At 43.7% G+C, this 16,299-nt stretch overlaps 1 protein-coding gene across 1 annotated transcript in view; it reads left to right on the top strand.

The window, feature by feature from the left end:
• The window catches only part of Adgrf5 (adhesion G protein-coupled receptor F5), a 96,306-nt gene that overhangs the window by 63,912 nt on the left and 16,095 nt on the right, over window positions 1-16,299 (top strand). Inside the window, exons 7-12 of the mRNA XM_032900703.1 lie at window positions 1,979-2,037; window positions 2,652-2,797; window positions 4,150-4,371; window positions 6,182-6,385; window positions 12,926-13,096; window positions 15,216-15,425. Of these exons, the coding sequence (XP_032756594.1) occupies window positions 1,979-2,037; window positions 2,652-2,797; window positions 4,150-4,371; window positions 6,182-6,385; window positions 12,926-13,096; window positions 15,216-15,425 (1,012 nt within the window). The remainder of the gene's footprint in view (window positions 1-1,978; window positions 2,038-2,651; window positions 2,798-4,149; window positions 4,372-6,181; window positions 6,386-12,925; window positions 13,097-15,215; window positions 15,426-16,299) is intronic.

The raw sequence follows: 16,299 nt of genomic DNA, 5'->3' as shown, positions 1-16,299 counted from the left end.
AGAGTTAAGAAGCACTCAAACAATATTCAGAGGACTAGGGTGTCACCTTGGCCTTTCAGGAGGACTTCTCCCTTGAGTAGAAATGATTCAAATAACATTTGGTCGCATCCCTTCACTAAAAGCAATTCAGAGGCTTGTGGGCCTGGTCCAGAAGAGGTAGGTGGTTCAGATCATTTCCTCAGTCAGTCTTACATTCTCCTGTCCCTTGAGGCTGAGTACCTTCTGCCCAGTGAATGGTACTGGCCCCTAAATGGCTAGGTCTTTTTCTACACAGATAAAACTTCTAACATCACTGGGCAGCCCACCTCAGAGAGTTTCAAACTTCTCTAGCCTGGGAATCACTAGGTATTCACTTCAGGGTCAGCCTGTTGTTACTAAAGTATAAACAGAAATGCCTCTGCAAGCGCTTGATACCGGATTAAGCCACTCAAATGTAAATGCTTTTGCTCGAGTTGGTGTATTTCAAACACTGTCTCCTAATTGCTATGGTGACTGCTATTACACATGGGCTGAGGTTGTGACTCCCCCTAACTCCTAGTCCTTAGGGCAGGAGAAGTCTCCCCACCATACTCAGTATGGCACACAAAAATAATGATTTTTCCATGGTGCCTTGATGGAATATTGATTCTACAGAGTCCTTGATGACTGATTTACATCTCTGGGGTACAATAAGTTTACTTAATATACAAGTCACTAAATGATATACTTTTTTTTTCTTTTTCTTTTTTTTTCGGAGCTGGGGACTGAACCCAGGGCCTTACGGTTGCTAGGCAAGTGCTCTACCACTGAGCTAAATCCCCAACCCCTAAATGATATACTTTTAAGGAACTAGGAATCATATAAGAGTCTCACCCAGGTACCAGACCTACAACATATATTATAGATTCCTTGGTGCCCTCATTTTTTTTTTATCTCTATTGCTATGATAAAGCAACTCTGAAACAAAGGAATCTAAGTGGAGAAAAGGTTTGTCTGCCTTAAAATAGCAGGCCACTGTCTGTCATTTTGAGGACGTAAAGGCAGAGAGTCAAGAAGCTGAACATATCATAACCACAGTCAAAAATAGAGAGGAATTCATTCCTGCTAGTTTTCATTTAGCTTTTCCTTGTCTCATGTAGCTCTGGACCCTCTGCCTATAGAATGGTACCTCCCAAGGTGGGCTACATCAATTAACAATCAAGACAATCCCTCATAGATATGCCCACAAGCCAACATGACCTGGGTAATCCTTCAATAGAGACTGTCTTTGTAGGTGATTTTAGGTTGTGGCAAGTGACACTTAAAGCTAGCTGCGATACCTGATAATGTGACTCGTGTAGGTCAGGGATTCTTATGGGGTTGATATTCAGAAGAACAATAGGAATATGTCCTATTGGCAAGTGAAACTGGTTTTACCAAAGTCACACAGGTGTTAAGGTGGGGGACAAGTGGGATGGTGGTTGTGAAGGTGTTCCTGACTTCCAACTCTCTGGCTCTGGATCAGTAAGTAGCCCCAAGGGCTGCCTCTGACACTCAGGAATGGATTTCTGCTCCTTACCTCAGAATACACATAATCGTTTTGTGTCTGGCAGACAGGGAGAGTTCTGGAAAGACTCTTACATGTCCTTGGAAGGTCTTTCTGAATGTTGTCAGGGGTGGTGTAGCATCCTTTCATTCCGCTTTCCTTTTTTCTCTCACTTGGAGTTCACCGCCATGTTTTCCCTTCCCCACATCCTCTCTATTCTCTCTCTGACATTTTCCTGAGCAGCAATTTTGTGTGCTTAATTTACAGTGTGCTTCGCTAAAAACTAAGACTGACACAATTTGTTAGAAACTACTCCTTCAAAGTTCTGCTAAAGCCATCACTGACAAATAAAATAAAATAAAATAAAATAAAATAAAATAAAATAAAAAAGACTTACCCAGGTCGGCAAAGTGTAGCTATAAACCTTTGGTATCTCTGACTAGTGTCATCTCGTTCTCTTGCTCTCTTTTCCAGTTCCGAGCGGGTTACAGAACTTTACCAGGATTCAGATCGGTGACTGTGACACAGTTCACGTAAGAATGATGTAATGTTCTTGTTTTTTGATGAGGTCAGAAACCAATACACCAGGAAAGGAGACAGAATACTCATGGGCTATCATGTGGGGTCCTTAGCAGGAGCAGCTTGACAGAGGTGAGAGCTATGGCCACCAGAGCACAGTCTCCAATCGGAAAGGGAAACACCCAGGTGTTTCTACCCTTTATCTGTGAGGAACACAAAGATGTATTTATCTCACGCATGAAAGACCTTTGCAGACAGAAATACATCTGTAATTCTGAGAGTTTGAAATGTCGAAAGAGAGTTGTATCAGACAACAATGTTAAAGACAATACTAAAAGATTCTGATAGGCAGACAGGATCTCAGGATTTCCTGGCATAGCATAGGATGCAGCGAGAGCCTGGAAACCTTATGGGTTCCGCTCACTGTTCTTTATATAATCATTTTTCTCCTTTATATTACTGGGAAGGTCTTGCCTTGGGTGTTGGCTAACAGACAGGCTTGGAGTGATTTCTTGAGGATAGAACTCAGTTGGCCCCTGCCATTTTGCTTTTCTGTGCAATAAACCACAAGGATCTAAACTGTTCGTGATTAATTACTGCTTTACTGAACTGAGTGGTCTCTACACAGCATGGGCAGCGTGATTGTGGACTACATAGTCGAGGTTGCATCGGCACCACTGCCTGGATCAATTCATAAAGCCAATGAGCAAGTCGTACAGAACCTCAACCAGACTTACAAAATGGACTACAACTCCTTCCAAGGAACACCAAGCAGTAAGTGGACCCTAGTACATTATCACACCCCACATGCCTTGTTCATTTGGGGTAGGCAGGATGTGATGGTGTTGGTAAAACCTAGGAAATCTACCCCAGAGATTCTCATATATCTGTGGGTGCTGCTGTGCTATTCCCATGGTCTAGGAAAGAGAGTCAGCCTACATATCTCTCAGCAAATAAGCAGACAATAAAATTTCAGTGTGTGTGTGTGTGTGTGTGTGTGTGTGTGTGTGTGTGTATGCATGAAATTTTTCGAGGCTATCAAGAACAATAAAACTATGAAAATTCCAGAAAAAGAGATGAATTTGGAAAATACTAAGCTGGGTGAACCAGATTCAGAAAAACGAAAATTGCTTGGAAAATTGCATGTTCTCTCTCATATGTAGATCCCAAGTTTTAATGAAAGTAGAAAGGAAACTCTTGGGGACGGAAGCGGGTGAGGGAAAGTTGGGGAGAAGAGACTCAACTACAACAACAAATTCCTTTTGAGTACCAAAATGAGGCAGGAAGTGGTGGTGCACGTCTTTAATCCCAGCACTCAGGAGGCAGAGGCAAGTAGATATCTGAGTTCAATGCCAGCCTGGTCTACAGAGTGAGTTCCAGGACAACCAGGGCTGTAAGAAGGAAACTTGTCTTGAATCAAACAAACAAGCAAAAAATGCCATAATGAAATACAATATATTCTATAGTAAAAAAAAAAAAAATGAGGCAGAAGACAGAGAGCTAGGAAATCATGGTGATGTTTCCTAGTATGGAGGTCTGGGGCATTGCACGCCTCCTGTCCCTTTTTGAGTAACATTACTACAGCAGGAGCATCAGGGAGATGGGAATAGGTGTTCAGACTAGAACCATAGGGCTTGTGACTTGCCTATGTTCGCATATTGAAATCCATAAATGTAAGGCTATCACTGTGGGGAAACAGGAACAGCAGATGCTGATACTAAACAGGGTTTATCGGTGATTTAGGGGGATGAGTCTCAGAATATATCTCACCACACTAGGCCTACAAAGACCTATCCATCCTTCACCAAGTGCCTCAAGCCTGGATGGATCTGATGCATCATGGGAAGGTTTCCAAAGTACTACTCCAGGTCATTTAAAACAGTGGTGGAAAAGAGTCTATGACTTTAGATACTCTCTTCCATTTCACAGATGGGATTCAGATATTGACTCTGGTGCATCCATGACGGGACCTTTGTTACTAAGAGAGTAATATGGGGAGCGTGTGGGCAAGACTGTGGCAGACAGATGCTAAGGAGAGCCTTCAAGAATCCTGAGGCAAAGCCTGCAGAGACCCAGGGTTTGCTCCATTAATGTATAATCCTCAAACATTTTCTCTGAATTTCTAGATGAAACAAAGTTCACTGTGACACCAGAGTTCATCTTTGAAGGAGACAATGTAACTCTGGAATGCGAAAGTGAATTCGTGTCCTCCAACACATCTTGGTTCTATGGAGAAAAACGGTCTGACATCCAGAACAGTGACAAATTCTCCATTCACACCTCAATCATCAACAATATAAGCCTGGTCACTCGCCTCACCATTTTCAACTTCACACAGCATGATGCAGGTGGGTTTCTGATCAGAGACTTGTGGGAGGAAACTGAATGGCGTGCTTAGAGAAGCAGCCCACATAAAAGGGGTTATGGGGTGAGCTGTTTACAGAAAGCCTAATGGCTCCTATTCCAACATGAAAAATTCATCCTATGGCATGCTTTCATGTGTGTGTGTGTGTGTGTGTGTGTGTGTGTGTGTGTGTGTGTGTGCGCACACACACACACACATATGTGTGTTTATATGTGTATATGTGTATGTGCGTGCATGGTGTGTTTATATGTATGTGTGTATATTGTGTGTATATGTGTGTATGTATGTGTGTGTGCATATATGTGTATTTATATGTATGTATATGTGTATATATGTGTATGTACATGTATGTATATGTGTGTATTCATATGTATGTATATGTGTATGTGTGTATATGTGTGTATGTACATGTGTATATGTATGTATGTGTTTCCATGTGTATGTGTGTATATGTGAGTGAACATGTGTGTATATGCGTGTATTTATGTGTGTATGTGTGTGTATGTATGTGTGTGTATATGTGTGTATGTGTGTATGTATGTGTGCACATATTTGTGTATTTATATATTTGTATATGCGTGTATGTGTTTGTAAATTTGTGTTTCTGTGTGTATGTGTGTATGTGTGTGTGCATATGAGTTTGTTTATATGTGTGTATGTGTGTGTACGTGTATATGTGTGTTTCCATGTGTATGTGTGTATATGTATGTGTGTGTATGTATGTGTGTGTGTATGTGTGTATGTTATGTGTGTGTATGCATATGCTGCATGGGTATGTGTACGTCGCCACAAGGGACCCAGACTTCAGGGTACCTTTCTTCATTGTTCCCATTTCGTTTTTTGAGACAGGGTCTCTCACTGAATCCAACACTGAACAATCTGCTAGTCAGTGAGACCTGAGGACCCACCTGTCTCTGCTTCTCCAGGTGTAGAGTTACAGATGGATGTTACCATTTTCATCGTTTTTTATGGGCTCTGGGGATCTGAACTCAGATCTCATGCTTGTACTGGAGACCACCGAACCATCTGCTGGGTGACCCAGGGCATTATTTTAAATGATGTTTAAAATGCAGTGGTTCGTTTTTGAATTTTGCATAGTATGTAGTAATGGTTTTATGCTGTTTTATTTTGAACTACCTTATAAAATTTTAGTTTGCTAAGACAAAATTGGCAGATAGCATGCTGCACATATTTTAAGTATACAATATGTTAAATTTTGACACATATACTTGAAAAGGCATCACTAAAGTTAAGGTAGAAATGTATCCAGCCTCCTGAAATACTTTTCTTCCCCATAGCAATCTCTTTCTTTGGACTTTTCCCACCCTCCTACCTATTTCAAGCAACTACAAAACATAAATTTTAGTTTTTCAGAGATTAACAATGAGTCTGTCACATTCTAGTATTTAATAACTCCGCTCACGACCAGATTATCAGCAGGTCCAACTCTGTTCCTCTATACAAGAAAGAGGACTGTAGATACATGAGTCTGATCACCCCTTTGCAGATTCCAATTTTACCACAGGGCTAAAGAGCAGGCCCAAATTATTCATGGTCTCCCAACTCTTCAAGATTCATCAATTTCACTTCCCCATGTGAGTCTGAGAAAGGCCCCTTTCCACCTTTTCCTCACGTCATCAGACTTGTCTGTGCTGGCTTGACAGTTTCTGAACATTCCTTGAGGGGCCCTTGAATCAAGTTCCAGATACCACGGCACATGAAATGAAACTCAGTTCTATTAAAGGAAACTCATAGGAGTGATAGTAACTCATAATTTTGTGTATTCTTGGCAGGCTTGTATGGTTGCAATGTGACACTGGATATTTTTGAATATGGGACAGTCAGAAAGTTAGATGTCACTCCCATCCGGATTTTGGCCAAGGAAGAGAGAAAGGTGGTGTGTGACAATAACCCTATATCGTTGAACTGCTGCAGCGAGAATATCGCGAACTGGAGCAGAATCGAGTGGAAACAGGAGGGGAAAATAAACATTGAAGGTAAGGATGGTGGACAAAGACGTTTTGCCAAGAGGGCTCTTGGCTTGCCTTTCAGCCAAGAAAAAAATTGGGAGCTATTGTAGGCTGAGGAGGAATGGCGTTTATTCTGGACCGTGAAAACCAAAACCAAACCCAAAGCCACTAGGTTTGATGCCAGTTTCCGGCTGGTACTGTAAAGCAAACCTCCAAAAGGATCCCCATGCAAGCACCATGCTTGGGCTGAGGACAAGATCCTAGCAGATAAAGGCCCAGGAGGGCGTGGCCTGCTGACGTAGGTCCATGGCATGGCCCACCCTTCCCTTCCGTCCTCAGCAAAGAGCTAAAGCTGAGGTCACAAAGTTTTCACCTAAGCCTCACTGCAGCTTCTCATTTCTTACCTGCCTGGAGTCTCTCACTTACGTACTCGCTCCCGTTTTTTTCCCGTGTTCCCAGCATGAATTTTCTGCCAGCCTATTATTTCTCTTTCAGTTACTTCATGTGCATCTCTACTCGTTTTCTTTTCTGCCTGTATGTGGCATGTGTGTTCACATGTGTTGGGCCATACGGTTTTGGGAGTACCCATATGTGGAGGGTAGGGCTAACACCGGGGGCTGCTTTCTTTTCCTTGAATCTAGAGGTCAGGAATTTTGCTAGCGTAGCTAGCCCGAGCGATCAGGGATCTCCTGTCTTTCCTTTCTGCATGCTGGCACTATAGGCAGGCTACCGCGTTCACACGTATGCGGAAGTGTTTTACCCAGCTCTGCTTTTGTCTGCCCTGAGATCTGAACTGAAGTTCCCCATCCTCCAGTTTATACTGATGAGGGATGAAGGAAACCAGTGGTGTGGAGAGACGTGGCTCAGCCATTCAGAGCCCTCGTTGCTCTTTCAGAGGACCAGAGTTTGGTTCCCAGCACCCGCGTGCCAGCTTCCAATCACCTGCAGCTCGATTCTAAGGGATCTGATGCTCTTGTCCGACCTTATTAGACACCGTGCACACACATGGGGCACGTATGCCTGTGTAGGCAAAGCACTCAGACAGAACCTAAAATAAAAACCAATTCTTTTAAGAAATTAAAGCAGAAATTGTGGCTTTTTATAACAGTTTTGTAAAAACGTCAATCCATTAAAAAACCACAATTGTTAGTGTGGTTTTAAACTTAATCATGAGTTTGAAGCTAGTATTTTTTTTTTAAACCTCCAATGGGATAATAAGGAACATAGGGTCCAGATTAAACAACTTTCCCAAGGTTGTCACAGTATAAAAAGACAAATTATGACTCTTTGCTGGGTTTATTTCAGTAGCTATAGTGACCAGCATCTTCTTCATCCTGCTGAGCCAGCTCTGCACCGAGCTGCCAGCAGTTTAGATAGAAAAGGATACTTAGAAACCCTGTGAGATCAAAGCACCTCTTCTTTAAGAAACAATAGTATTATGTGTTAACATTTAAAGAGAAACATCTTTGACCTAAAAATACAGATCTGTAAATTACAAAGTCTGTGCTCTGAGACTATGCTACACCACCACTGCCACCACCATCACCACCACCACCACCACCACCACCACCATTATTATATGAAAAGTCAGGTTTTTAACCTACCCTTTCCCAAGCACCTCTGCTTTACCAAGCACATGCCACTTGCAGCATCTGATTAGACCTCTGAGGACAGAGAAAGACATCTGGTCAACTCTGAAAAACTTTGGTATGGAACATTTAGTCATTTCCCTAGTTTATAAGGAAAACGGGGGCACAGGCACCCTGAAGGAGCTGCAGATGGAGGGGAGGCCTTGCACAGTTCCCTTGGCTCCTTTAACTCTGGAAGGTGACAGACCTCACCCTCTGGCAGAGGAACCAGGAAGTCTGCAGTGGGATGCTCAAGGACCTCTCTCTCCGGTGACCCTTTTGCAGACTTTCCTAAGTCTAGCAAGGTTGGCCAGCCGGCAGAACAATGGATTTCCGCTATAGCTTATTATCCTCCCATCCTGCACTCAGCCCTGGCCCCCAAAACAGCTAGATGGAGTGCTAAGTCCCACAGCGAGGACTGCTGGTCCAGGCTCACACACTGACAGCCTCACGTCACACCACAGGCCTGATTCTGTTAACCTCCCAGCTGCCTTTGAAGGCTTAGAATAACATCCTCTCCTCTGAAGTCTTTCTCGGTCACCCATCTGCATACTGTATTGAATTTTCTTTGATAGGGCCTATCACTGACACATTCTATGCTCTGTCTTTTTCTATATGCATCTCACTTTGCATGGTTTACTGGACTCTCCATTGGGTGAAAAGGCCAGACCTCTAAGGACGAAGTACATTCAACAGGAAGAGGAAGGGGAGATACAAGTGTGAACACAGGTATCCAGGGCTCGGGCTGCAGGATGTGTTGAAGGCCACACACGGGGTTCAGGCTTTGAGAAAATGGAGAATCAAATTCAGAGGAGAATAATAGGTTAGAAGATATTGTGTGAGAAATGCCACTGTCATCTGAATTAGGTTTCTTTCATCTGGTAATTAAAGAATTTAAAGACAGACGGACACACATACACACACACACACACACACACACACACACACTCAGTAAGGCCAATCTAGAGAAAGGAGGGTCCCAGGAGCCTAAAACCAGGTGGTCTCTCCTCATTGGCTGGAGTCTAAGGGTCTTTGAGGGGTTTTCCTTCCCCAGTTTGAACAAAGACAGTTTTAGGTTTCAACTGTGGGACCTGGGTTTCGGCACCAAGATAATAGCTTTTCTCGGCTGACATGATAAACAGATTCAAGCCAAATTAAAAGTTTAAAGGTAGATTTATTTGGGAACAGCTCCCAGGTGGGTTCCCCTGTCTCAGGAGACAAGGATAGAGAAATTGACACACAGACAGGGAGACAGAGAGAAAAAGCAGAGGAGAGTTAGAGGGAGGGAAGGAAGGAGAGAAGGTGTGGGGGTTGGAGGAAAGGAGGGAGAGAAAGAGGTCAACTGTGTGCAGAGAGCAGAGAGGAGGAAGAGAGAGGAGGGGACAGAGGGACAGAGGGAGAGATCTGGAGTGGTGCTAGGTCCTTTTAACCACAGCACACATCTGGCTGAGGCACATGATGACACAAGCAGTTGCTAGGTCCCTGAGATCAGGCTGGTGAAATTGCCTGTAAACTATCAGAGTTAGGGTTATGGGTCCTGTGTTTGAAACTAACAGGCAGGGAGGCTGATGGGCCTACAATATTGGTGTGAGCGTGTCCTGCTTGATCCAGCCCTAACTTGTTGGGGCTGGTTCACTGATGGGGGTGGGCAAGGCGGTGTACGAGTGAGAGGAAAAAGCACCCTAAGTCTTTGTTTCGAGACACCAGACTTATGTCTCATGTCAGGAGGATGAAGAATAAGCTGGAAATTCGCTATCTTCATTATCTATTCTTGGGTCCTCTCCCTATCTGGCTGCTTATCCGCAATCTGTCTAACCTCTGGTCCTTCCACAACACACACCATGCTAAGAGCATTTGACTTTACTTGGTACCCATAGCAAGAATTTAAAGGTGAAAGGAAATTAGACGATCAGAGCTGAAGTTTAGAAACCTGAACTTTCACTGGACATCGTGATTGACTACTTGTCCTTGAAGCTCAGGAGGAAGAAGCAGGAGAATCACAAATTGAAGGCCAGCTTGGATTACACAGCGAATTCAAAACAAGCTTGCGCTATAGAGTAAGGCCCTGTCTCAAAACCCAAACCAAGTCAACTGCAAAAAGAAAATGATACTTCCAGGTAGCATAATGAGTAAGTTGAAGAAAGAATTAATTCAGAATTGAAGTTGCAAAGTTCCCACACAGTAGGGTCTGAGGAGGGGTTAGAGGTCAAGTATAGGTGGTAGGGGGTGACCTTCCATGTTGGAGACAGCCATGCTTCAGGAGTGTAACTCAAAGAGGGTTTTTCACAAGTGAGTGGGAGTACAATGTGAGGAAGTTTGGGTAATTAAAGTGGCCTTTAAGCGTTTTAATTTGGGTTCCAGCCAGTAACACTGACAGGAAACACTGGATGTGCAAATTCTGTCTGGGGAAAAATAAAGAAGTCGCACGTGTTGAGTTTGAGGTACCGGAGATGTCAAATCAAACGCTTGGGAATTTGCCTCAAAAGTTTCCAGCCAGGTCATTCCTCTTAGGGCAGTGAGGGAAGTCATCCAATCTTAGGTCATAGAGGGAGGCTTATGCAACTACAGTTGAAAGAAAATGGCTGGCAGTGGAGACAAAATAAGGAGAAGCCCAAGTTGTAGGAAAAAAAGAGAAGGTTCCTGTTGGCCTTAAGGAAACATTTTTGACAACATCGAGGGTGACAAGGTCAGTTTTAAAGATTTAATGAAAAGAGGGAGTAGGAAACCACAGGTATCGAATGCAGATGCATCATGAGATGGGGCAGGGCTTGAGTGGTTTTTCACAGGAGCAGACTAAGATTTGACCCGTATGGAAGGGCAACATTCTACCCCTCTACAGTCAGTCAGCCTTGTAGGATCCTTAGTACAGATGTGGCTTTCTCATGAAATCCAGGTTCAGGAAAGGATGAACAGAGGGTGGGCTTTTAAGAGAAGTGATTTTTGTCAAAGTGAAAGAGTAGCAATGAGTGGAGTGGCTTGAGTAGACACGTGGGGAAGAAAGCTGGTTGGGTTAGCTACTTTTCTGTGGTTGTGATCAAATACCCTGACAAAAGGACAAGCTAGAGAACCAGGGTTTATTTTGCCTTACAGTTCCAAAACAGACATAGTCCACCATGAGGGAGATGGCCTCGCAGTCAACAAGTAGAGTGATAACATTTTATCCACACACAGAAATCAGAGAGAACAGGAAGTGGACCAGGCTCTAAAACTGTAAAGCCCACCCACAGTGATGTACTTCCTTCAGCAAATTTCCACCCCCTAAAGGTTCTGTTACCTTCCCAAAGAGCAACGTGAACTGGGGAGGAAGTGTTGAAACACATGAGCCTATGAGGGGTATTCCTCATTCAAACCACAACATTGGCCATATGTCAATCAAAATAATAAAGGCACCTGCCTTCGAGTCACTATTGCTGTGGTAAAATGCCATGACCAAAAGCAACCTGAGGAAGAAAGGGCTATTTTACTCAAGTTCCATATAATATCATCATCAAAACATAACAACAGTTCACCATCAATAGTAGTGAGAGCAGGAACTCATGTAGGCCCTGGGACCTGGAGGCAGGAGCTGATGCAGAGGCCATGGGTTGTGCTGCTTACTGGCTTGCTCCTCATGACTTGCTCAGCCTGCTTTCTGAAGAACATAGGACTACCAGCCCAGGGGTGGCACCACCCACAATGGGCTGGGTGCTCCCCCATTGATCACTAATTAAGAACATGCTTTACAACTGGGTCTTATGTAGGTATTTTCTCAATTGAGGTTCCCTTCTCTCTGATGACTCTACCTTGTGTCCAGTTGTAATAAAAACTAGCCAGTAAAGCATTATTGAACAGCTAGAGTTGAAAGAATGCATTTATTTCGACCCTAATCCACCAGCCTACTCTGCGTCATTCACTTTGGGCTGGTGTAAGTGTTGGTAGAGGGTCTGACAACTGCAGTAGCAGGTAAAGTTGGGCGGAGAAGAAAATGGAGACCAGAGTAGGAGAAAAATATCGCACACAGGGTTATGTGAGAACCCTAGGTAAGAAGTAAAGATGATTTGGAGGATGGGTTGTTTCTGGGACTGGAAACATTGATCTGGGAAATGCAAAGGTGTCAGCAACTAAAAAAGCATGAAGCTGAAGTTTTCACTGAACAGCTTGCTACTAATTCAGTCAGACAGTCATGTTTGTGAGGTTTTTGTCTTTTGCTATGTATTGTGATGCTAAATACTGACCCCCAAGGCCCAGTAGCCCCCAGGGATGAAGAATTCACATGTAGACCCAAGTGACCTTCTCCCGCCCAAGTTATCCCTGGTTGGTTAGCTGGGCAGAAGAGAGATAGACAGAGAGGGGAGAAGTCGGTTCCTGGGCTTGGGGTCAGAGGCAAGAGACCACAAGGAAGAAGGAGCAGAAGGAAAGAGAAAGATGCCATGGGGTAAGAGGTCATAAGAACTGTCCGATGTGGACTGGCCAATTGGAGTAAGAGTTGCCAACTCAAAACATGGTGTCCTGACTGCAGGGTAGGCTAGTGGAATGGTGGCATGAAACTTGTGGGAATAACCAACCAATATCTGACTAGACTGAAGTCCTTCTTTGTGAGATGAGACACATTCCTGATGCTACTTGGGTGACCAAGTACCTGAGACTAGATAGTCCAGGGACTTAGAGAAAAACCAAATACAGTTCTACTAAAAGAACAGAGCAATAAAAGTGACTCTTAATGGCATTCTATTATATCCATAACTCCCGTCATAATTCTGTATTATTGATAAGGAGGTAAAAGCTAATAGCTAAGAGGGTATCTGCTCGGTTCTAGTGCTGATTAAAGCTCATTATAAGTATAAAAGTTGTGTGTCTTTTACCTGGGAACTGAATGATCAAAGGTGGGGTAGAAACCCCTGTTTGACATTAAACATTCACTACAACACACGATGCGGAAAATTTGTTTATATCATTGCAGGGACCCCAGAAACAGACCTAGAGTCTAGCTGCAGCACTTATACACTCAAGGCAGATGGAACCCAGTGTCCCAGTGGTTCTTCTGGAACAACAGTCATCTACACGTGTGAGTTCGTCAGCGTCTACGGAGCCAAAGGCAGTAAGAACATAGCCGTGACCTTCACCTCTGTAGGTAAGAACTCTGGCTGTAGACTTTAGACAAATGCATGTTAAACTTGCCAACTGGCTGGGATCATCGCATCAGTGAGCAGAGTAAAGCCGAGCTTTCCCTGGGAGTGGGATGGTGGTCAGATGTCCCTCTATGCCATTTCAATGCAGATGGAATCACCTTAAATTGGTTTGGGTCAGAAAGACTGGAGAGAAACTAATCATGTTGTTCAGATAAAGGAAGCTGTTGGGCTAAGAAAGTGGTATCATGACCAGGCTGTTGTCATTGAATTCATATGATTGCAGACCCCCCCTTTCACCATAATTTGGTTTCCCTTAAATTCCAACAGCCTCAGTTACTTCCCCACTTGTTTCTTCTCTCTCAATCTCTCCATTCTAGAAATAATCCCACATAAAGCTAGAATGACCTGATCGTAAAGAGAGAGAGAGAGAGAGAGAGAGAGAGAGAGAGAGAGAGAGAGAGAGAGAGAGAGAGAGAGAGAGAGAGAAAGGAGAATGAGAACAGGAAGTGTGGCCAGCTTGTAAAACCAACTAGGAACTAGGTGTTTAAACACATGAGCCTGGGGGGGACAACACTGGCCCTATGCTGACTAAAATAATAAAGGTATCATTAATCAACTGGCATTCTAGAGTCACCCCAGCTACAGACATTTCTTTCCATCTCTGAAAATGAACCATTTACAGTCTTTTTGAGAAGTGTCATGAGAAGCAGGATTCTAGCAATACCTGTTTGCCTTCTGCACGTGTTCTGCTATTGGGACTTAGTTCTGAGTATTCAACAGACATAGCTCTGATAGGAACATGTTATAGAGGCATGGTTAGTGCTTGGTGAAAGTTCCTGGTCTGGCCATGTGGCCTATCCCGGAAATGAGAGGAACAGACTTCTGGGTCCATGATACTTTGCTTTCTGCTCAGAAATGGCTAACCTCCTCAGGGAGCTGTTTCCAGATCCCTCCCTCCAGTCAGGCAGGGCAGAGTGAGGGACACACTGTGTCTTGTGTACGTTTTGGCGCTGGGCCTCAGCATGTGGACCCTGACTCAGACACTGTGGAAAGCACTCGCTCCTGATGATGACTAAGAACAAGGTTGATAAATGACTGGAGAAAAGGGCCTGTGGTAATAGGCTCAGGTAATGAGGCAGTTCACCTCCATAGATGACTAAAGCAAGTACCATCTTAAGATGTCAATCACAGGAAAGATCTGCTCCCAGAGTAAAAGAAAGATGGGACAAGAGAAAAATAAGTAATGGGTTTTCATCTCAGTATCTGTATCACGATAATCCCAGCGCTGTCAACAATGTCTTACAGGATCTATTATAGAATTCTAAAAATAGCAGTAAACATGTGATCAATTATACTACTAACCTTAGTTACAGTATTGTATATAGTTAAAATGAAATAGCCATAAATAACATGGAGGTGCTCATACATCTAATCTTCCTGAGATGACCTAAGCATGATTATTTGGAGAGTGAACTTTATGATCCCTCTGCTGATAAAGTAGATCAAGAACCACTCATTGGTTTATGAAGCACCACCTGTATACTAGACCATCAGTAAATGCTAAGGAACAATGAACAGAGGCAAAAGGCTGCCTTCTTATGGGGACAGATATAGAAAGGAGCAAATCTATATCACAGTGGTCTGACATTGGTGATCCAGTGGTGAGCACAGTGGCCTTCCAAGGTACAACACTGTACTGTGGGGAAAGTGCTTAAAGAGTCAATATGAAGTTGTTGCAAGAACCCTGTCCTCTATTTTTCCATTGAGGGGGTCACAGAGGAGGTTGGAGGGGAGTCCGGATTAAGCCAACGTCCCTAAGTTTGCAACCTTTTACCCTGCTAATCATCAGGAGATAATTCCAGCTACAAAGGGGAAGTGCCCGAGGCCCCAAGGCATGTGATGGAAGTGAGTACAGTTCAGAGCACCACCGGGAACAGACTAGAAACAAGTAAAACCCAGGAGCAGCAAGGTACCAATCCCGCGTTGACACGGGTAGAGTCAGGACGGTCTGTGTTGCTGTCTTTGTCTTAAATGTCACTCCCATGTCGATGTCATCCAAAAAACTAGACATTGGATCTGTTGTCAGTTTTTGTCTTGTCTGTTCTGTTTGCACTCTTTCAGCCAACCTAACAATAACCCCGGACCCAATTTCTGTTTCTGAGGGACAAAGCTTTTCTATAACTTGCCTCAGCGATGTGAGTAGCTTTGATGAGGTGTACTGGAACACTTCCGCTGGTATTAAAATCCATCCAAGGTTTTATACCATGAGGAGGTATCAGGATGGAGCAGAGTCGGTGCTGACGGTGAAGACCTCCACCAGAGAGTGGAACGGTGAGTTAAGTGGTCGGACCCTGCAGCAGGCTGTCTAGACCTCTGGAAATACACAATGGTAGGCAGGTGCCTATGAAGGATCTGTCTTAGAACATGCCTATAATGATTACTTTAATTAGTCTTTGTGGACAGTGTGGGGGTCAGATTAGCATTATCCTATTTATTTATTTATTTATTTATTTATTTATTTATTTATTTTCAAGACAGTTTTTCTCTGTGTAGCCTTTGCTGTCCTTGAACTCTGTAGACCAGGTTGGCCTCAAACTCACAAAGACCCACCTGCCTCTGACTCCCAAGTGCTGGGTTAAAGGCATGTACCACCACTGCCTGGCCCACACTATCCCATCTTACAGATGTGGGAAATGATGCTCACAAGTAATAATAAATGTGGTAGTACACGTTAAGTTGTGCAGCCTGGATCTAACTCCACAGCCAGCACTCCCGTCGTCATGACAATAGGAGTTTTGTTTTTTTTTTTTTTTCAAAATAGCTTTAGTAGGGCCTGAGAAGTAACTCAGTCAGTAAAGCACTTACCTTGCAAGCATGAGAACCAGTGTTTGATCTACAGAAACCACATAAAAAGCCCTGCAACCTGAGCAGTGGTGGTAGGGGCAGGTGGAGACAGGTAGATTCTGGGAGACTTGCTAGCCAGCCAGTCAAGCCTGCATGGCAAAGCTCTAGGTAAGTGAGAGACTCTGTCTCAGAAAATGGAGGGTATCTAGGAAACAACACTGGAGGTTGTTCTCTGGTCTCCACACATGTGTGTATGCATATGTATATGCGTGCCTGTACACACATGCATCTGTATATACTTGTGCACACAAAATTATGACGTTAATATAGATTTACTACAGACGGGCACTAGGCTACCCAG

The sequence above is a fragment of the Rattus rattus genome, chromosome 4 (assembly GCF_011064425.1).
Source record: "Rattus rattus isolate New Zealand chromosome 4, Rrattus_CSIRO_v1, whole genome shotgun sequence".
Classification (NCBI taxonomy): Eukaryota; Metazoa; Chordata; class Mammalia; order Rodentia; family Muridae; genus Rattus; species Rattus rattus.
Note: the sequence above shows the minus strand (reverse complement) of the source record. Positions and strands in the feature narration are given on the sequence as shown.